This window comes from Pholcus phalangioides, unplaced genomic scaffold, assembly GCF_987345545.1.
Source record: "Pholcus phalangioides strain wild (caught in Gottingen) unplaced genomic scaffold, Ppha-v1.0 ptg000011l_1, whole genome shotgun sequence".
In the NCBI taxonomy this organism is placed as follows: Eukaryota; Metazoa; Arthropoda; class Arachnida; order Araneae; family Pholcidae; genus Pholcus; species Pholcus phalangioides.
Window position 1 is genome coordinate 966,019 of NW_028301604.1, and position 22,176 is coordinate 988,194.

At 34.5% G+C, this 22,176-nt stretch overlaps 1 protein-coding gene across 2 annotated transcripts in view; it reads right to left on the reverse strand.

Annotated features, from left to right (window-relative positions):
• LOC149079918 (uncharacterized) overlaps window positions 1-22,176 on the reverse strand; it is a 34,138-nt gene that overhangs the window by 5,962 nt on the left and 6,000 nt on the right. The window contains exons 2-6 of one of the 2 annotated variants that reach the window (XM_089238805.1): window positions 12,523-12,644; window positions 9,958-10,086; window positions 9,518-9,577; window positions 6,559-6,674; window positions 5,946-6,007 (exon numbers count right to left, since the gene is read on the reverse strand). In XM_089238805.1, coding sequence (XP_089094931.1) covers window positions 5,946-6,007; window positions 6,559-6,674; window positions 9,518-9,577; window positions 9,958-10,041 — 322 coding nt within the window. In that variant the 5' untranslated portion in view covers window positions 10,042-10,086; window positions 12,523-12,644. The remainder of the gene's footprint in view (window positions 1-5,945; window positions 6,008-6,558; window positions 6,675-9,517; window positions 9,578-9,957; window positions 10,087-12,522; window positions 12,645-22,176) is intronic. The other variant, XM_089238804.1, reaches the window with a different exon arrangement.

Sequence of the window (22,176 nt, forward strand, 5' to 3'; positions counted from 1 at the left end):
TTGACTTACCACCCGACTGATTCCAGAGATGCAATTGATGTGCTATAACGCGTCAAATACACAAAATTTCAGGAAAGGACGCATAAAAATTTGGTCCACTACGAAAGTTCCAAGATGAAAAAAGTAGAGAACCTCCCCAACTTTTTTCTTCTTTTCACAGTCTATCATGATCGCGCAACCTTGAAAAGTGGTTTTACTACTTTGTATACTGTACTGTAGTGATATACATGTGGCAAGGTTTCTAGAATATACACGCGGGTTGTTGAAGATATTTAGTTTCCCTTAATGAGGGGCTGTGTATAGAATTTTCAAAGAGAATTTTGGAGTTTTTACTTCTTTGCGGATTTTTGCCCCTCTGGTTACATATCAGAAATCATGGTGCTTTCGCGGCTATCTGCCGGCATTCAGACAGCGGTCTATATGGTGTAAATTCGCCTTGTTTTTACAAGATTGCTAATGCACATTTTTTTTAAAAATCATAAAGGATTTGGAACGTCTGTTCAAAGTGTAAAACATTTTCTGAGATCGTTCAAAAAAAAAACCATGAAAATCTGTAAAAATTCTACCTTGAATATCCAGTTTTATCATCTAGCTGCTATGTGGTATTCACTGCTATATATATTAGCTACTATACCCAAAACTAGATAATAATTAAAAAATAGGGAAATGAAAAACATTAAAAAGAAATTAAAATAATGTAAAATACATTACAATGCGAAATATACATAAGAGATTGTACGAAAAAATTGAGTAAAATGAAATGCTCAACACTAAATCACGAAGAAAATATATATAAAAAATACAACACACTCTAAAAAAAGCATTAAGCTACAAAGATATGAAGACCACGAGTGCAGATATGCTGTGATGGTTACTTCCCCTTTTTACATGTTAACAGGGTGGATTCACAAAATACTGCTACTTCCTTTTCTGTCTATGGGACAGCAGAGACACCAAAAACCACTTTAAAGCCAAGGAATGGCCCGTAATAAAATCATGTTTTAGTGGAAATGATATAATGTAAAAGAATACTCCACTGGTTGAGCCAAGTAACAACATTTCACCTTCCTTCATATTAAGTTGGGTTTAATTGAGAATTTTGTAACAGCTCTCAATAAAGGTCAGTTTTTCAATCATTTAAACAAAATAGTTCTCAAATTTAGTGAAGGAAGGCTGAGTGGGAGCATATTTGTTGGACATACAATCAGAAAAATGTTGAAAGATCCAACTTTCTATACCAAGCTGGGAAATCATGCATTAGCTGCCTAGTTCTCTTTCAAAATGATTATCTACCACTTTTTTGGCAATAGAAAGGACGATAACTATGTTTTCATAGTGAATGATTCGTTAGACAATAACAAGAACACGGGATCCAAGGTGTTACTAATAATTCAATTTTAGTTTGATTGCTTTTGAAGATTTTAGGTGCTTTTAGCAATGAACAACAAGAATGCTTTTACTAAGGCATTCCCACTATGGAGCATCGTTATCAGAGACATTGGAACTCTTCAGCAATAGGGTATTACTGTTGGTTTTTAATCAGGAAGATCGGTGATGCACTTCACAAGAAAAACAGTCTTATATGTTTCCAAATCAAATCCATATAAAACTTTCATACTATATTATTAACCACTTGTTGGCTTGCCCTTGTCAGACACCAGAATCAGTTTCTTCCCAAAATTGATTTGCCGTGCTAGGCACGAGCATCATAACCATTGTCCCTAGAGGGCACTAACAAAAAGTAAACATTTAACTAAATCTGCACAAACGATACAGCCTCATGCAACAGCAATATCATTATAGATCTAGATGTATATAACCTTGTAATCTAATTACACAGATAAATAATCAAGTTCAGTTACATAATCTAAAAACTAAATTATTCATATTCCATGCAAAAGAAATGCAAATAAGAGCTTTTCAAATTAAAAAAAATTATGTATGATGTTTTGTAATTGTTATTCTCCTAGTCAAAACATATGACCAGAATGAAAAAATAAAAAAATCCTGTTTCCCAAATTTTACTTTGCTAATCATTCGTTATTATGGTAATTTTTTTCTGGGCAGAAAAAATTCCATTCCACTGTTCTGGAACCTGTATCACTGTAGAACTTTTTTTTTACCATGCTCAAAGCCTGATTTAAGGAAACAGTTACACTGATCATCAGTTACGAAACTGTTTCTTTCCCAAATTTTACTTTGCTAATCATTTGTTATTATGGTATTAGGAAAATATATTTCCATTCAACTTTGTTAAAAGAAACTGTTCTAAAGAAATCTGTTTTCATATGTTGTACAGCATGATTCATATAAAGTAGTACATAACTTTGATGCATTCTGACTGAAAAAATATTTTACACATGCTGAAATGGGCATTTAGATTATCACGAAAAAACTAAAAATTTACAAAACATTTCAAATTCTTTCTATACAGACAGCCATTTCTGAAATTGCTCATTAGTCATGATGATAGGGATGAAATATATTTTGGAGCAGCAAAAATTAAGTTATAGAGCGAAGATGTAAGTCATGAAATTTTGGAGCAACATAATTAAGGTTACAAGAAGAAAAAAAAAACAAATTAAAGTAACAATATTTGGGATTGATAACAAAAATGAAAAAAAAAAAGCAGCCATATTTTTTAGACGAATTTTTCTCTCGCACCAGCTATTTAAGATGCATGCCCCCCCCCCCACATCGGGACCCTTCCATAGTGAATTTATAGCCTGATAAAACAAAAAATTATGGTAATTGTTTCAGGCCTTGTCAGCCCCACTCTTGTGGGGGCCATGCTAAGATGAAACATTTTTTGCTCGCTCAGGACTGCCTAGAACAGCAGCAGTTTAAATGGGCTGAAAATTTTCTATAAGTTTTCAATTTCTTTTTTTCCTTAAATTAGTAATTTATTCAATCTTTTTTTTGATATTTTTATACTTTTGCGCACAGTAGTAGTTGGTGCCACCTATCTTCCAAATCGTGATGAATGGATATGTAATTGAACTTATATTTGTGTTATAGGTCTTTTTGATTGAAAAAAATAAATGTTGCCATGGCAAAGGAGCATATAGTGGACTGGGAAATGCATAGGTGTCAAGCAGCACCTTAAAAAGTACTGGATATGCCTGGATTTTCACCCACCCCCAATATATTGATATGTATCCTACATTTTATTGTTAGAATTATATTAATAATTGTACATTGTAAATACAGTAAAACCTTGTTAAGTTGTCATCTCGGTTAAGTCGTCATTTTTCTTCACACCCTTCCAGCTCTCATAGACCACAATGTTATTAAACCATCGTTTACTCGTCGCTAATTTCGGTTAACTCGTCACTATGAAAAAGTTTGAGAAAGAGGAACAGACTATTTTTATGGCTCCCATTAAAAGAAGCTTGTTAACATTATTGCCATATGCTTAAAAGTCACCATAAAATCCTATATACCCGAACGGAACAGTTTAAGTAACGAAAGTTACGCTGTAGAAGTTCATTTGCAACTAAGGTTTTTGGAATGTTGGGGACTGTTCAGGCTAGATCTCATTTCTGCCTGGGCTCCATTGGAGAAACTGCAGAAACCACGAGACACCCAAGCTCTGTCGCAAGAACCAACGTAAGCACTTCACCCCCCAGGGCATCTCCGGCAAAACCAAAATTTATTGATATTTCAAAGATTACATATAGTGCAAGGAACTCAAAAATTATTTAAATCGAAAAATCAAATTAATAAAGTTGAAGTCAAAGTGCAATGGGCACGGATAATAAATAATCATAGAAAGCATGGACTCTACTAATTCAAGGCTTGAAATTTAAACAAAATATCTTTGTTGAAAAAAATTAGACATTCTTTCCCAAGTTGAGGTCTTCTGTTTACTTTTCCCTGCCCAGGGCCTTTCCACCAAGCCAAAAGTGTTCGAGATTACTTTGTAGTTGCATCATGAACTACTGATGAAGAATTCAAACACTAAAATTAAATTTGATGTATATGTAAAATTAATGTGCAATAGAGAGTTCTGTTATGAAGAAAAGCTACCTATTCAAACAGTTGCTCTGTTAGTCTAAATTAAAAATTACTAGTATAAATCAAAGTGTACAGTACATTTCACCACAATAATTTAAGTAATAAGAGATACAAAACATAAAAAATTGCTATTATTTTTTTCTTTCGCAATCTATAAATTTTATTAATATTGTTATTTTGATTCATACATTAATAAATGTCATATTACTTTAAATTTATACGATTTTCATAACATTGCACATTAAAACTGATGGAACTCTGCTTAAGTCGTCACTCCGCTTAAGCCGTCATAATTTTTCGATAACTTGAGGTGACGACTTATCGAGGTTTTACTGTAGTTAGAACTTCAACAACAATTTTTTTTCACACTCTTTTTGACAATTATTTACTTTATCCCCCCCCCCAATTCGCCACCATTTATAGAGTGGTGCCTGACCCATGAGCAATTTTGCCCTTGAGCTACCTTTGTTAGCAAGGAATGAATATGGTTTTTAAATCATAAAACCTTAAATGTTCTTGGGTAAATTAACAGTGTTATGTGCTCGGGAAGTGCTACCATTTATATTTCAAATAGTAAGTGAGAAACTGATGATGGATGAATATAAAAAATTGATTTTTTTTTTCAATTTTATACACATCATTTGTGCTGGCTTCTTGTTATACTCAGAAAAAAATTATTGTAAAATGAGAGAAAATTGCGGAAGAATCAACACAATGCTTGGTGATTTAACTCACTATGGTAATTTAACACTCGTTATTTGGCAAAAATGGTCATTTTACACTTGTTATTTAGCGACAATGGCGATTTAACACTTATTTGGAGACAATGGCGATTTAACACTTATTTGGAGACAATGGCGATTTAACACTTATTTGGAGACAATGGCGATTTAACACTTATTTGGAGACAATGGTGATTTAACACTCGTATTTGCAAAGTTGCCAAATTAGCCTTTGCAACTTTGCTGACTTTAATACCACTAGAAACATGTGAAGTTGAATAGGAGTTGTAATTTTAATTGTTTCTTACAGCTAAGGTAAAATGTTGTTTCCCACATTACAACAAATATTGCAAAGACTCAACAAAGACAACATGAATCATAACTGCTAAACAGCCAAGTTACAATTGCAACACTCAGATACAAAATGTTTTGTGTCAAAAATCCTTAAACAATGTATCAGATATCTGTTTTTCTCCCTATTATGGAGAGATAGGCTTGATACTTCATCTCATAGCATAGTGACCAAATCACTTGACAATAATATATGTGTGTGTAAGTATGTATGAGTTTTTGAATGCAAAACAAGAAAATAATTGAAAGGACGCTGCTGACATCAACAAAACTGAGCTCTTTCTAAGTTCACAAACATTCTATAAAATTTGAAATATTTATAGTTTACACCAGGGGGTTCTCAAACTGTGTGCCACAGAGTGGCAGCAACTCTTTGTTAAACTGCTCTTGGGAGCTATGGATAATCATTGATTTGGGAAAGGGGCGCAAGTGGGTGGGAAAAGTTTGAGAGAGAGCCCCCTGGTTTACAGTATACCCATTATAAGTTTCCAAATACTCTTGGCCATTCTCAAGTGTTCCTTAAAAAATTATTTTTCTGCAAATAATTTTTAAAAAAACATATAAAGTAGTTATATTCAAGTTACCTTTAATCTCTAAATTGAGACCTTCCCCAAAGATATACAGAAAAAATTGAGGGAATAGTGTGTGAAAGATAGACAAAGTCAAGAGCAACTAGAACTTGTCTTTCTTGAACTGAAACTTATATGTTTAAAGGCTACAGTGAGATGGAGAAGAAAATAAATGATCTCTTCAGAAGCTGGAACAGGTATAACACTACACAATCTGAAGTAGTGAGCATTCGGTTGAAATCCCTCTCACAGATTTTATCGCTGAATCATAAAAAGTTATACTTACTTTTCCAAGAATTCCATCCTCCATGATCGTAAGGATTTTCTTTTTCTTCATAATCCACATCACTAAAAATGAAAAATTTTGATAGGGAGAAGATATATTTTTAAAATATCATATCTTGCTATAAGACTTTTCACCACTAAATAAAAAAATGATCCAAAAATATTCTATACAGAATGAAAAAACAATGAATTATTTCATGCAACATTTTGCATAGTTGATTAATGAATAGCAATGCACTGGATGTCATTCGAAATGAGCATAGACTTAATTTGCAGTTAAATTTCTGAATTGGTTTGAAATTAGTTTACCGCTGACATGATTTTAATAATTTTAATTTTCACTTATTAACATGAACCAGGAGGAAAATATCATTTCACTCAACCCTTTATTCATTATAAGTTTGTGACCAAAAGCTCAAGTTTTATTTTGCATTATTGAATTCCTTCATTTGTCGCAACTAGTAAGAGATGCCATTTGCATTTTTTTTCCCATGACAACTCCATGTGATTTTTTCTTTAAATTGTGCTCAAAACGTAACTTCACTTCACTCCTTTAATGACATTTTTTTAACTTGTCCATATGAAGTGAAAAAATTAACTCTCAAAATACTTACTTTCCCGCCTTCTTCCCTTTATCCCATGCTCTCTCATGAGCATTTGAAACAGGGTAATTTGGTACTTTTTCTTCTGTATCACTATCAGAGCTCTGTCCTGCACCTTTCTGAGTTTTCTAATATAAAAGCAAATATGCCACAAATCAACAACTTGATCAGACTTGAAAAAATAAGAAATCAAAATACAGAAGGAAAATTAAGTACAAAAATTAGAATTGATATAAAACTTTATATTTTTTACTCTGAGCTTTTTACACTTCTATTTTAAGATGAAAATATATATATTTTAAATACATATATGCTTTATATTACAAATTTAAACTGCTGAAAATTTTAATTAGTTTTATTTTCCATGCTTTCAAACATAGTGATACAGCGGATCTTGTTTATAATGTTCCCACTTAGAACGTTTTCCCACATAGTACGATTTATTTTCATGGTCTCTCTCCTAACTTTTGCTAATACTCATCTAGATTTCTTTTTCAAATTGTTTTAACACTTATATTTTTTCACAGCAGTTTTTGAAAAATGCCATAAGCGGAATCCTCTGTACACATATTTTTCCCATCATCTCATTACTTCAGATTTCCGAATGATGCATGTCATTTTTTCAATTTTTGTGTAAATTTTCCTTTTTTTCAATTTTTGTGTATTCCGTCAAGTTTTTAACTGGAAATCGATTATCTTTCATAACTGATATTTTATCAACTTTTTCCTGCAATGTAGAAGAGATAGATGATCACATATTATGAAGAAACCAACACAACTATAAAGGACAACTATACTAGAAGAGATGTACAATAGGGTGGGTCAAAAAATTTTTTTTATTTTCTAATCGCTATAGTGCGGATAAGTTGTCTCTTTTAATAATAAGAAAAACGGCATAAAAAATTGTAAAATCAGTTGATATCTTCAGATGCGCGTCATACTTGAAGTTTATAGAAATTGGTGAAATTAAACATTTTTCTTGCACTTTTTTAATATTACTTAAAATTCGCTGTAGTTTGTTATGCTTATTTTATGGTTCAACACAGTAAAATAAATTAAAACATCATGAATATTTTGATGTTTATTGGTTGTGCAACGTGTTTGAAACACAAGAATTAACCAAATTTTTGCAAGTTTCACTGTGCACCTCTGCCCATTTTGTCAGAACAAAACGGCCTAGAATTCATCACAGAATGTAACTGCATGTCGAGTTCCACCCACACTCCTACCCAATCAACCATCTAAAATAAGCGTGTGTGCAATTTATATTATATTTCAAAATTAGTCGTCAAAATTGGCACGCTCAAAATCTGACTTTTGGAATAAATCAGGCATAACTGATCTTGGTAATAGATCTGATGTGGCTTCATATCTCTAGCTCTCCATCTAGCTTCATGTCTACATACTTTAGTTGAGGCCCCAACAACAAGTTTGTACATCTCTCGACTGGCTGAGTGTGACAGAAACTTTTCTATGCCTCTGATGCGGTTAGTGTCGGAATCGATGAATGATATAATACAACATCACATAGTTCCCGTAGTGTTGGGGGAGGATACAACAGGCAAGTATTCCAGTAAATTATCTCAGTGTTATCTGTAGTTTCAAAGTTTATCTTAGGTAGCACGAAATGTCAAATAGTTTTTCCTTTAGAGGTGAATTATCTTGTTTTTAAAATTCTTCTATATCCAAGCTTTTTCGAATGTGTTTCGTCATTAACAATCATAGCCAACAGTAAATTTTCAGGGTGTGCAAAGAACGGATTGCATTCAATTACAGGAATAACAGCTTTAAGTAAGTTGTCAAATACTGCTCTGGACAATGTCCAGACTTTATTATTTTTGATATGCCTAATAAATACAGTACTGCTGGTCTTTGCTCAGCATCTTTCTGTCTACTTCTAAAATCAAACAATCTACAGATTAATACTCCACCACAGGGAGCTGTTATCCAATGGGCCCAGAAAAAGATTTTGGTCCTGTAGTTGCACCATCTATATCTGTGGTTCCCCTCAATCCCCCTGTTAAAAAATCTTCCCTCAGAGAGCAACAGGCCTACAACGGTACAATTATTCAATCATTTCACTTCACTCAGTTTAAATATAGATGGCAGCACTAAAAATATCCACAAAACACTACATTCGCACCCAGACTGTTAGATACACACACTTTGTTCCAGACTCTGTAACGAAGCTGGGATGGAAGAGATCTCGGCAATGGAAGAAGTCTGGTGGGAGAGTCTTGGCGTTCATTGATTCATTGCAGTCTATATGCTGTAAAATATGGAGAGGGAGTGTTCATTGAAATGGAGTAGACACATGATCTACTGTAGTGGTCTTCCTGCATGCAGTTTACATGTGCTCCGGTCACTCAGGCAGTCGAGAGATGTGCCTAACTTGTTACCAATAAACATCAAAATAGTCATCAATTTATTTTACTTTATTGAACCATAAAATAAGCATAACAAACTATAGTGTGTTGATCATAGAATTTTAAGTAATATTAAAAAATTCAAGAAAAATGTTTATAATTTCGTCAATTTCCATAAACTTCAAGTATGATGCATGACCAAAAGATATCAACTGACTTTTAAAACTGTTACATCATTTTTTTTTTCCACCCACACTAATGTGCAAGTTCGGCAGTACATGATGATGCTCCTGAATACAATGATAATCTCTCCATAGCAAAATTTTTTTCTTGATTCATAAAACATGGTTATATCAAATTTTCACTATAATTGACAATAGAAAATCAGAATTTTCAGAGTGTGTTCTAACTCATATAGTGATTTTAGTTTTATTTTGAAACATTTTATTCAGTAATTGAATAGCGATTATGATTCAATAATGAATAAATTTCAGCAGCAATTCATCGATACACAACATTAATACAATTCAAATCATCTGTTAAATTGGGTTTTGTGTAGCAGAAATTGAAGATAACACAATATTCTGATAAAAACCAATACTAACCAAGATATTTGTGATAGATGCTCCTGACTCTTCTGCTTGACGCTGGTCAGCTAAAACTTCCTTACAAGCAGAATAGAAAAAAAATAATTAAATTTCCATGTAATTTGATATTCTTAAGTCAATAAAGTAGATACTCTGAAAAATCTTTTTAAAAGAATGAAGCTCTTGATGAAATTTTTTGACCAAATTATTAGTATTTAGATATACAGCAATTCAAAAACACAAATTTTATTGTTTAATAGTGCTAATTTTTTCAACTGTTGGTATAAAAACATGGGAAAAGTTTAGATTGGAGAAATGTTTTATGATACTTAAATAAACGTTAAATACGTTAAATAAATATGGTTTTTTTTTAATTTTTTCATATAAACATTTATACAAAACATTTGTGAAAATGAAACAGGCATTTTCATGCAAAAAAAAGTCCAAAGTTCAGTTACCCTCCTTCGTTTCATTAGTTGTTCATTTTTCTTCCTTATCTCCTCCATTCTTCTATTTAAATCATCTTTACTCTGATCAGCCATTATCAAAAGCGACAGTTGTATCAATTAAATAACGTGAAAATATTGCTAAATAAAAAAAATAAATAAGGCACTCAAATATCTCAATGAAAATTTTATAATACTCTTATAAAAAAGTTATGGGTGTCCCCCCCCCCCCCCACAATGATCATAAATAAAAAACTCATTTCACATTTCAGAAACATTACTGTTTCTGAATGTTTCACATACAGTGGAACTTTCGTTAACCAGCTTAATCTGTTCCGCCAACATGCTCGTTATCCAAATTGCTCGTTATTCAAATCAAACTTCATAGGAAATAATGGAAACTTGGATAATTTTTCCACAATTATTCTTTCACGTGAAAATGACTAATAAAAGCATCATTTATTCAGTAATGCAACACAATATAATAAATAATACAATATAATAAATAATACAATATAATAAATAATACAATATAATAAATAATACAATATAATAAATAATACAATATAATAAATAATACAATATAATAAATAATACAATATAATAAATAATACAATATAATAAATAATACAATATAATAAATAATACAATATAATAAATAATACAATATAATAAATATAATGCCATAAACAAACATACATTGCGATAATGTTTACAAATTAACTTTGAATCATGGGAATGTAGCTTAACAACAATGCTACAAAGATCCAGCAATTCAACAGGCAATAAATGAACTATAGTCTGTTTCAGGTTAACTTTGCAGTGAAGAGAAAGGTAGAGAGTGTATTCCTTCGCCGTAAAATATAGTTCTCATATATCGGAAGTTTAAGATGAACCTTTATACAGAATATTTCAATTTTTTATATGATTTTGAAAAAATACTGAAAAAACATCGTTTTGAACCGATCTTTACTTGTTTAAAATTTTTAAATAATAAAAAATATTGGTTACCATTATCAAAAATCCATAGCAACGGCGACGACACTCTGGCGCGATATCCTAGAAATTTTCCCCGCCAATATCACTCGTTTTTTCCATTACACAATTGTATACTGTATATTTATATTTTTTTCGTTATTTGGTAGAATTTTCCATAACGATACAATTTTTCATTCAGTTTTACATGCAGTTATAGGCTTACATAAAAACGAATATTCAATCAGTTTATTTTCTCCCAAAAATAGGCTCAGTGAGTTCAGATATTCACTCATAGATTACAAGAAGTGTTTTTCTTCCACGAGAGCACCGATATTGTTATGAGAGGTCCTCTATGGGTACAGAAGTTTTGGTTTTATGTCCTCCTTTTTTTTAATTATTTACTTTTTGCCATGTTTATGGGATAGTTTTAGTTTCCGATCACGGAGAGTGTTGACAGAGTCGCGACTTCCACTCACACGAACGGATGCCATCAACCACCCACCTGTTTCTCTCGATGCCCCTTGCCTTTAGTGTCTCTTCAGATAAAATAAATGAGAAGGGGGACGGGGGGGTCCACAGTGGTTTGGGCTTTCATCTTTTATGTGACAGTTGTGTCTTTATTTTCACCAGAGATAGCCACGCACCACATCAACCGTAACAAAAGACTAAAGCTGTCGTGAAAACAAGTGGCATCGACGTATACCGTTCGGAGAAGGGGGTAAGGTCGAGCGACGGAAATTTCGGCAAGAAAAGTGAGTAGAAAAATTCTTATTTCATTATCATTATTATCTCTTCCGTATTATTCTCTTCCGTATCATTATTATTATTTGCTGCTATTCCTGCATTTACACGTGAAAACAGAGTTAATCTGCTTCTTATTATTATTTTTTTTTTTATTGGCTTCAAAAATTTTATTTAACATTAATTTGTTCCATATAAATTTAAGAAAAAATTAAAAACACCCAAGTTTTTGAGAGCCATGGTTAATATACAGTATTTTAACTATAGTCGTTGCTTTCATAATATTGTTTGGATTTTTTTTTGTAAATAAATTTCAGCTGAGGGAAGGGAAATATTGCAGAAAAATATATGACTTTTTTGAAATTTTTAATGTTACTTACGGCACATCAATGAAGAGTAAGTGACACGCTGATAGAAGATAATTATTTTTTCTAAATTTTAAAACACTTTCTAATCAAAAAACAAAACAAATGATTTCAAAAACCTCACTTTAATTTCTGCAAGTATCAGCAATGGTTTTCTTTTAATTCTATAATTATTACTAATTTAACTGTGCAATCACGTTACACGTAAAAAATATTTTTCTCAGTGAGATTGGCGAGATTCGGCCATACCTTACCGAGGCCGCGCATCGATACATTGGTTAAGAGGCTTTCGTTCTCATAGGAACGAGTGATGCGGTTCCCTCGTAGCTTCCCCTTCACTGCAACGTTAACCTGAAACGGACTATAGGCAAGTTCCAGATCAAAACATTTATTGTTACAAGTACTTAAAATAAGTTATACGTTAGAGTTCAAATGATTACATGTTAATTCTGAAATCTACAACGATACACAAAACGACAAGATTAGGTCTCACCCAAATACAGCTGTGGACCAGCTCCTATTAACAGCGTGACGTCGTTGATCAACGTTGAAAGTGTCCTTTTTTTCAGGTGAGGCGGACAACGTTGATCTCTCAAGATAGTTCACCTCAGGAACCTAAAGGGATCGGAGCACCATTAAGTAGTGCAACACTTGTAGATCTCGCTGAATCACAGCAGTCGGCGAAACATGCTATCGACCGTCTGCGCCATGTTGAAGACTTATTTGTACATAAGTGCAGGTTGCTGAATCATTATAGGGTTCACCCGGCTCTTTCTAGGAATCACATTCCATCGGACTAGAACGCACAGTAACGGTCTATTAATGACTAGAAGATTACGTTTGAACCAACTACCCGGACCAGCCAGAGTAGCCTAGCTTAGTAAATCACGTTTTTACGACATTAGTATTAACACAACAACATCTAGTTGTTAGTAAAGATTATTCAGCCATCATCCCCACCATAGGCGGAGATAGACTTGCAAATCTGGGGGGGGGGGGAGCACGATGATGTACTGCTCGGAGGTTAGGAAGTTGAATGCCAAGTTTCAGGTTTATCCAGCCTATTTATAATAGTCGAAAACAGGGTTGTTCTCGGTACACTGAGTGAACAAGTCTCTTCCGGCGCATCTGGAAAATTATGACGTCATTCCTGTTGATCTACATATCGTTACATAATAGGGATTATTTCGGATATTCTGTATTTCTGGTTGGCAATAGTTCGATAACCGTGAATGCAGCCGACCGGACTTTACCCCAGATATCGGTAAGGCTATTGAGGGTGAGACCAAGACAATAGACTGTACCGAATCAGTGGAAGTCTGCGGCCCTCCGCTAATTAAACAAGGTAATTGATAACTATTTCTTTACAAAGAATAACAACTTATATTGAACATAATCATCAAAGGTCGTTGACACAACCGGATCCTTGACCGGGGAAAGACCTAGTGTTAACTAGTTAGCTAGGGGGAGGATTATTGGGACATCGGTAACGCAACCCGTAACAGGAGACCCAAAAGGGCGACATGTTACAACTTGCTCTAAACGACCAGAGAGAGGAAGACTATCGTTTAGGGTGACTTAGGGACTCACTTCTTCTGTATTCTTTTGTGTGACTTTAAAAAGGAACCCTACCCATGACTCTTGCTTTTATCTCATGGTTCATACTCTTTGAAAGTAAAAAAAATTCAAGGACTATTCAAGCACTTTTCCAGGCAGGATTTTAAAATTCAAGGACAGTAATTTTCGCAGTTGATAAAAACAGTGACATTTAAACAAAACTTTAATTACTTGGATTTTTTAAATTTATATTCAACATTTAGTCATTTTTAATTTTGAAATGCCAATTTTTTTAAAGATATATAATTTTTTAAAACAATTATAATTCTCATTTCAACTTGTAGACAATGTCAAGTTCTAAAGGTCTTGCTTTTAAAAACGTCATTGTAGTTTAGTATGCAAATGGCATTTAAGCAGAATTCATTTTATGTTTGAAACAGCATTCAACTTAGCGTTCGATAAAAAAAAATTAGAAAGCATGTAATCTAGCGTGACTATATGCCCTGGGACATTCCCATAATTTCATGTAATTTTTTGCCATCCCAATTTTTTTATGAAAATGTCCTATTATTGTACATATATTTTCAAAAACAAAGTCTATTGAAGTTTTTATTCTTTACTGAAATTAAGTATTAAAATTATTTTCCCAATCCTATGAATTATATTACAATATATAGTTATGACTTTAAATATTGTCTGATGTTAACGTTTTTTCCCCAATAGAATCCATTTAAATCTACTGCTTCAATGCAATGGTGCTTCGTTTTCTGCTTTTGATGGGGTTTTTTTTGGCAATTTTAGCAATAATTGGCAACTTTGCTTACCTCTGTTAACATTTTTGGTGACAATTGGTGGTTTTCCCGTATTTTTATCAAGGAAATATGGTCAGCTAACATATATTCAAATGACATTCAATAGTTAGAAAATATTTCGAAGTGATATCGCAAGCACAGTTTTTTAGCCAGCATCTTTTTAAGCATAGAAATACCTCAGGTATGCGTGACCATATGTCCTGCTTTGAATATTGTCACGTAATCATTGTGGCTCTACACATTTTCGCCCTAGTGGAATATGGTTTAGAGGAGGGTTTTTGAGTTGAAGGGGGAACAAAAATTGATGGAAGAAATTCATATAAAATTTTTTTCAAGCACTTATAAGCGCTTGAAAACCATTATTATTTTTTTCAAGTACTGCAATGATTTTTCAAGGACTTTTAAAGACTTGAAAATGAACCTTTTTTTTCCAAGGATTTTCAAGGACTGTATGAACCCTGTATCTTTTTTTTCTTTTGGTTATTTCAGAAATGAGAGATCGTACTAACGTTGGACCAGGGGCGTAGCCAGAAATTTCGTTTGGGGGGGGGGGCAAAGTGATAGAACAATAGATTTGGTCATCTTTCTCCCTTTTTTCAGTCATTTTCTCACATTTCAGCACCTCCCCCCACTACGCCCTTGCATTGGACAGATTTATTACTCGCACTGCTACAGCTTTATTTAGGGTGGTTCTCTTCTACAAAGTTTTGCACAGAATTCCACGTTCAACACATCTCTTAATCTCATTTGAAGTGAGGGACTCCTCATTTCTCTCTTTGTCTTCCTCAGACAAGGTCCCGTGCGTAAGCTCATGCTGTGGCGTGTGATGGAGATTCATCAGTTCGCCTGTGGATATGACCATGTTCTTCCACTAGTTCTTGAGTCTTGAATGAGGGGGTTCATGAACCTCCACTCCCATAGTCTTCCCCAAGGACGCAATCTCTCCTTGTTCATGCACTAGCCCCCTCAAAGTCATGTTCAATAATGCAATCAGCCCACAGTTTTCTCCAAGCGCAATTGAAAAAATGCTTTAAGTGCATATGCATAGTTACAATGCTAGTTTCATATCGTAAACAGTGAAATTTGTATGGGAGTTAATTTTTTCGAGTTAGGCACACTGACCAGAGACTGTAGGGGAGAATATTACTTAAAATTTCACAGCACGTGTGTGGACGAAAGTGAAAAACCATCAGCTCAGTTGTGACGTGAAAATAAATAAGCAAAGTTCAAAATTTTTACTCGTAATGCGAATCATCGCTCATTAATGGAATCAAAATTTGCCCAAAATTTTTGCTCATTATGCGAATTGCTTGTTAACCGAACCACTCGTTAAGTGAAGTTCCACTGCATATTAATTTCAAAATTTAGAATTTTTAGTAGCAATTTCGAAGGATAAAACATTAAAAAAATTATGGGTAGACCATAAATACACAAAATTCCATTGAGACCCTACTGGTATATCACTGTGATTTTCTATTTTCCCTCTTTTGCAACAAGACTGGCAAGGTCTATTATAAAAGTAACAATTGCTAATGATAGTACTACTACTCAACTGTACATGCACCTCGTACATATTCCTTTGCAGAATTTTTGAAAAATCCATGCATGTCTGAATGTGTGTTCTGAGTGTAACATTTATGTTGAGAGTTGTGATTGTTTTGTGTTCATACTGGTGCTTTGCCATCTGTCATCCAGATTTTGAAGTGAAGATGGTAAAGGCTTCAATTTTAATGTTATGTAAGTAATCATGTTGAAGGTCTGCTTGCTCTCTGTGGAGAAATTTTTCAAACAGGAGCCGACTGGTATTCATGCCTTGAAGTTGAAAAACCACAGAAAAATAACTTCAGTCAACCACCATTGTGCTGTTAACTAGTCAAGTGGCAATGACGAATATATGGGTCATAATGTTTCCAATCCTTGAGTGGTGACGACGAATATATGGGTCAAACTTTTTCCAATCCTTGAGCGGTGGGACGAATATATGGGTCATGGAAGACCTGTTCCTTCCCCCTTGACCTATTGTACCTTGACTGACATCTTCAACACCTCCTAATCCTTCAAATGAATGAAGCGCTCGGTTGAACAGTACAATGAATTGGTTATAGACCATCACAATAAATACCGTCTGTACAGAATAAGGTGTGGCGTTTTTACTGGTATCTTGAAAGTAAGAATGTGCTAGATTGTTAGAATGAAATTAGGGAGGGGGTGGTACAGAGAGAGAGAGAAACTGTTTATCTTTCCAAGGAGGGGAACTGTTTTTTCCCCACTTATATTCACAACATGTGAAGATGTACGAAAAAAATTTTCTGAAAAATATTGGTTTTTTTTATTTTAATTTTCCAGTGAAATCTTGATATGACAATATTCTCGGGACCATGAAAAATATCGTTGTAGAAGGATTATTGCTATATCGAGGGGCAGCACTTTAATATTAGGCTATAGGCATTGCTAAATAAGACGAAAAAATATCGTTGTAGTAGGATTTATCGTTGTATCGAGTGTCATTGTAACGAGATTTCACTGTATATAAAGACGTAAATAAATACAAATACACTGCTCAAAACAATTAGGGGAGCAAGCAAAAAAGTGAAGAAAACCGTGCGAGACAGCCACGTATTGGCATACAATGGATAGTACACGCGTATCAATGCGCAATACAGAAAAAAGATGTAAAAAAATTTGGAATTAAGCTTTAATTCTTTGAAAATATGGAAAAAATATGAAAAAATGATTTAGGGCAACAATTTGGTTACATGTAAACGATAAAAAAAAGTACTGTTTAGACATGATGCATGAGTTTTAATAGGCCATGTGGTCTCCTCGAACAGCTAAGACTGCTGCACACCTGTTTGCCATGGATGAGATGAGGTTATCGATCAGACTTTGGGGAATACTGTTCCACTCCTCAAGAAGTGCAATCTGCAAGTCTCGGACAGTAACAGGCGGCCTTGGTCACGCAGCAATGCGTCGTCCGAGCATGTCCCAAACATGCTCAGACGACGCATTGCGACGGATTCAGGTCAGGAGAGCACGCTGGCCATTCCATACGCTGTATTGTTTCAGCTTCAAGCATGTTCTCCACCAGACGAGCTCTATGCGGTCGGGCATTATCATCCTGGAAAACAAAGGAATCTCCAATTGCTCCAGCGTAAGGGATGACATGAGGTCGCAGTATCTCGTCTGCATACCTTCGGGCCGTCAAAGTGCCATTCCGAATGATATGCAGGTCCATACGTCCGCCTATGCTGATTCCACTCCATACCATCCAACCAGCTCGTCTGTATTGTGACCTTTCACGAACGAATGCGGGGTTATTTCGAGTGCCCCTGTCCTTCCATACCAGAACACGTCGGGTGTCACACTCCAGACTGAATTGGGACTCGTCTGTAAACAGCACTTGGCTCCAATCATGTTGCTCCCAATCTCGATGTTCAGCAGCCCATCTTCTTCGGGCCGCACACTGGCGTGGGGTCAACGGAATGCAGACCATTGGCCTACGTGCATAGAGCCCTCCCTCATGAAGCAGATTACGTACTGTTTGGCTGGACACCCTTCGTCCTGTTGCCAAGAGCAACCATCTTCGCAGCCGCGTAGCATTCTCTGTTCTGTTTCGACGGGCTGTTAACCGTACATACCGATCATCAGTTGCTGTAGTGGAGCGTGGCCGACCTTGCCCTGGTCGACGTCTAACATTTCCTGTTTCTTGGAATCGATTCCACAGCCTTGCAACAACACTTCTGGCGACTCCAACAGCGTCCGCGACACTACGTTGTGTTTGCCCGGATTCCAGTCTGCCTATAACACGCCATGCCATGGATTCCGGTAAATCACGTTGTTGAGACATCCTCAAGTCACCTTGTCTCAAAAAAAAAAATACTGCGCAATCGAATTTCACAGTTACGGCAGTAAAACCGACGTTTCTGCAACATCCCGATTTCTGCCCTTATCTCCTTTTTCTGGTTTTTGACGTCATGAACTTTGATTTGCATATGAAGTTTTCTTCTTCCGTTTCCTGCTAGGCTTTAAATTATGGCTGATTCATTTTATGTTACTTATCGGTATACATCTTTGCGTAATTTTGTTAAAACCATGTGCTCCCCTAATTGTTTTGAGCAGTGTACAACGCCACAACAGGCAAAATGCCCAACGAGGTGGCTGAGAAAAAGATGCCCATAAAAATATGGATGTCATATATTTCAAAAGTACAGCAACCCAATTAAAAATGCAATTAACAAAAATTATAAACAATATATACGCAATAAATATAAACAATAAACAATATATACACAATAAATATAAACAATAAACAATATATACACATGATAAAATATTATACAATGCCCATAAAGAATACTTATGGTTGTCTTATTCTAAGAATGGATAGCTTCTCGATTTACCCCAACATGTTTATCGTATTTCTTTAAAATTTCTTGTCAATTGTGTAACAATTTACTACCTCCGGGGGTAAGCTATTCCATTTATTAACAACACTATCAGAGAAAAATTCCCTGCGACACCATAACCTTGCATTGTCCCTCACCAATCGATACTGGTGTCCAATTGTAAAAGCAGTCAATTGGCGGTGTACTAAAAGTTCATGGTCCATCCTATCCATCCCATTGAAAATTTTGAGCACTTCGATCATATCTCCTCGACACCTACGTTCATCTAATGTAAACATATTCAAAAAATTAAGTCTCTCTTCATAACTCAAGCCCTGTGTGCCAATGCCCTGTTTTCAAATAAACGTATGCAATCCACTAAAATCCAACAAAAAAGTTTATTGACTGGAAGATGAAATTAAAATTAAATTTTTTTTCAGGTATTTACTTTTTTTTAGAATTTATTCTGAGTTATATGTATAGATTTAATTCGAGACTTGCATAATATTTTGTGCTATTTGTTAATACACAATAGCTGTATTTTTTTTTATATGTTTTAATTATATTTTACAAATTTTTGAAATACAGTGAAACCCCGCTACAACAGTAAGCGGTAAATCCTTCAACAGTGATATTTTTTTCAAGTTTTGTGCGGAAATGTCACTACTATAATGTCAAATTGCTGCCTCTTGATATAACGATAACCAATATACAACGATATTTCTTTCTTGGTCTGCATAAATAAATATATATCCAACTTCCCAACTTCAAGGCGCAAATGCGAGCCGATCTCCCCGTTAAAAAGTCTCGCCACAGAGAGCAACAGTCCTACAACGAAAAATCATTCAATCATAACACTTCACTCATAGTTTGAAAAACTGGTGGCAGATGGCAGCACTACACATAACAAGCATTACAGAGAAACAAAAAAACTTCGTGTCAGGTTTCACTACACGTACACGCACATTCCCGCATGTACCGATTCGTTGGGGGTTCCGCGGGGGGTTGTGGGCGGGGTGCATGTGTGGTGTAGCAGTAGTAGGTTGAGTAAAAAAGGGCTTGGGGATCCATGATGTTCTTAAGTCAGCCACCTCGTTGGGCAATTTGCCTGTTGTGGCGTTGTATTTGTATTTGTATACACATAATAGCAGGGCCGCAACTAGGGGGGAGCAGGCGGGTCTCGTGCCCTGGGCGCTAGACCAGAGGGGGGTGCAAATTTCATTCTCAAACCTTACCTTCAACATTACAAGGGGGCGCCAAAATGCGCACTTGCCCCGGGTGACCAAGCATCTGGTTGTGACCCTGCATAATAGTGGCGAAGCCCGAAATTGGGAGTTTGCCCAGCCAATGTCCAAATTTTGTGCTTTCACCAGCCCCCATGTATCGATTCTTATGATTTAGGGTCATCGTCACGTTGACATATTGTTTGGTGATAAATGTGACCATTTATAATTATGGTTAGTGACAGCAACTCTGACGATCGAAGGAATCGGTATATCGATATCTTAGAGATCGATATAAAGATCAGAAAGACTTTTTTTCTCTTTTGAAAGCAATAATAGTCTATGTAAATTGCACCCTACCAAAGAAACTAAATTTTATAAAGAAATCGCTCGTACGCGGTATACGTCAAAACTAAGACTTCCTTCATTTTAAAATGTATGTGATGTGGCCTTTTTGAAACATTGTGCTGCATGTTTAATTTGTCTTCGAAAGCAAAATCTACTGTTTTATCCGACATCTTAATTTCTTTTACTACACAAGAATTTTTTCTTTATGTGAAATTTGAAAGGAAAAAATCATAGATGTCGGTTTGTCAAAAATAATATTGAAATTGACATGTTTTCTGAGCAGCATCAAGGCATGAAACGATCCCCCCAAATACAGAATGTTTCGTTGGCGTATGAAAAGGGGAGAAGGGGGGTTGGGTTTCAAGCTTTGCCCGAGATTATAGCATTATTTTTCAGTAAAAACTTCACTCCCCCCCCCCCACTTCAGAAGAAAACAAATTTACTTTCCCCCCCCCCCTCCACCATTCTTGAGAAAATCCTGAGAACGCCTATGCTGTGTATAGGCCTACTTTTGATACACAAAGCTACTCGATATATATATAGTAGCTTTCGTAATACATACTATGCATGCAAAAAAGAATGAGATGATTGTGGTCCGGATTTGAGAATATAATTCGTTTTGTATAATTCTTTCATTCTCTTTGAATGATTCAAAAAAAAAAAAAAAGAGACCAAAAATTGTTTGGTGTTTATGCAAAACACATATTTTGCATGCTTATTGGAAAAAATGATTTAAACACAATACGTTTGACATTTACAATCATATCAAGAAAAATAATAATTGCCACATATTTATTCATATGGAATGTTATTATATCATCAATTAAATTTTTAATCTTTATTAAGATGTATTATTTTAATCTATTCATTTTAAGAATGTTCAGATTACTGAAAAATGTGCATCGTTCGTGCAAAATGTGTTATTCGCTTAATCGTATCATTTTCCAAGCTGGTACGGATATAATGAAATTCTCGTATATTGAATACATTCGCTGTTTTTTCTAACTTCGTTATAAGCGGGTACAACTGCATATGTGTGTATGTATGCGGGTTTTTTTCTTCAAATGTGTTTATAGAATCCTATGATAACACATGCAACTTACGCGAAGCGTAAAAATTCAATTATATGTGACTAACTGAATGTGACATTACATTGAGATAAACCCTGAAAAGCAGTTGTTATCGTTAATTCCATTAAAATTTTGACAAATATTCCATTTCTTTTGTTACCTTTTGTTTTTTTTTGGTCTGTATATCATCAAAGAAAGTAAATTTCATCAAAAGAAAAAAAAAAATTCTGTAAGATACATCGCGTTGCTGAACATGCCACCCAGCAAAACGAGGCTCAAATAGGCTTTTAAAACGCTTGCATTTGTAATGTATCCTAAATTATTAATGGCATGTATTAAATACATCATAATATTGCTTCCTTCCATATACACATAAAATCGGTACATTTTATAATCAGTTCGTTTTTATATGTGAAGTATAAATCATTTTGTGTTGTATAAATAGATTAAATAAAAACGAAGGTATTTTTTTCAATTCATTTCATATTTCAAATTTACTCTTTATTATTTTTAAGATAGAATATCGATGTTTATGTAATTAAAATCATCGACTACTGTTATTTTCAACTTTCTAGGAAATTCAAGGTACACCATATATGTATATTTTTGTGCCTTATCACACATAATGTGTGTTGCTTTCATAGATTTCCTATACTGTTTAAAACTGTGCAGCTTTTTCCCTTGCGAAAAAGCTATTCGATTAAACTGAAAAGTATGCATTGGGAAAGTGCATCACTACGGCTCGGATAAAA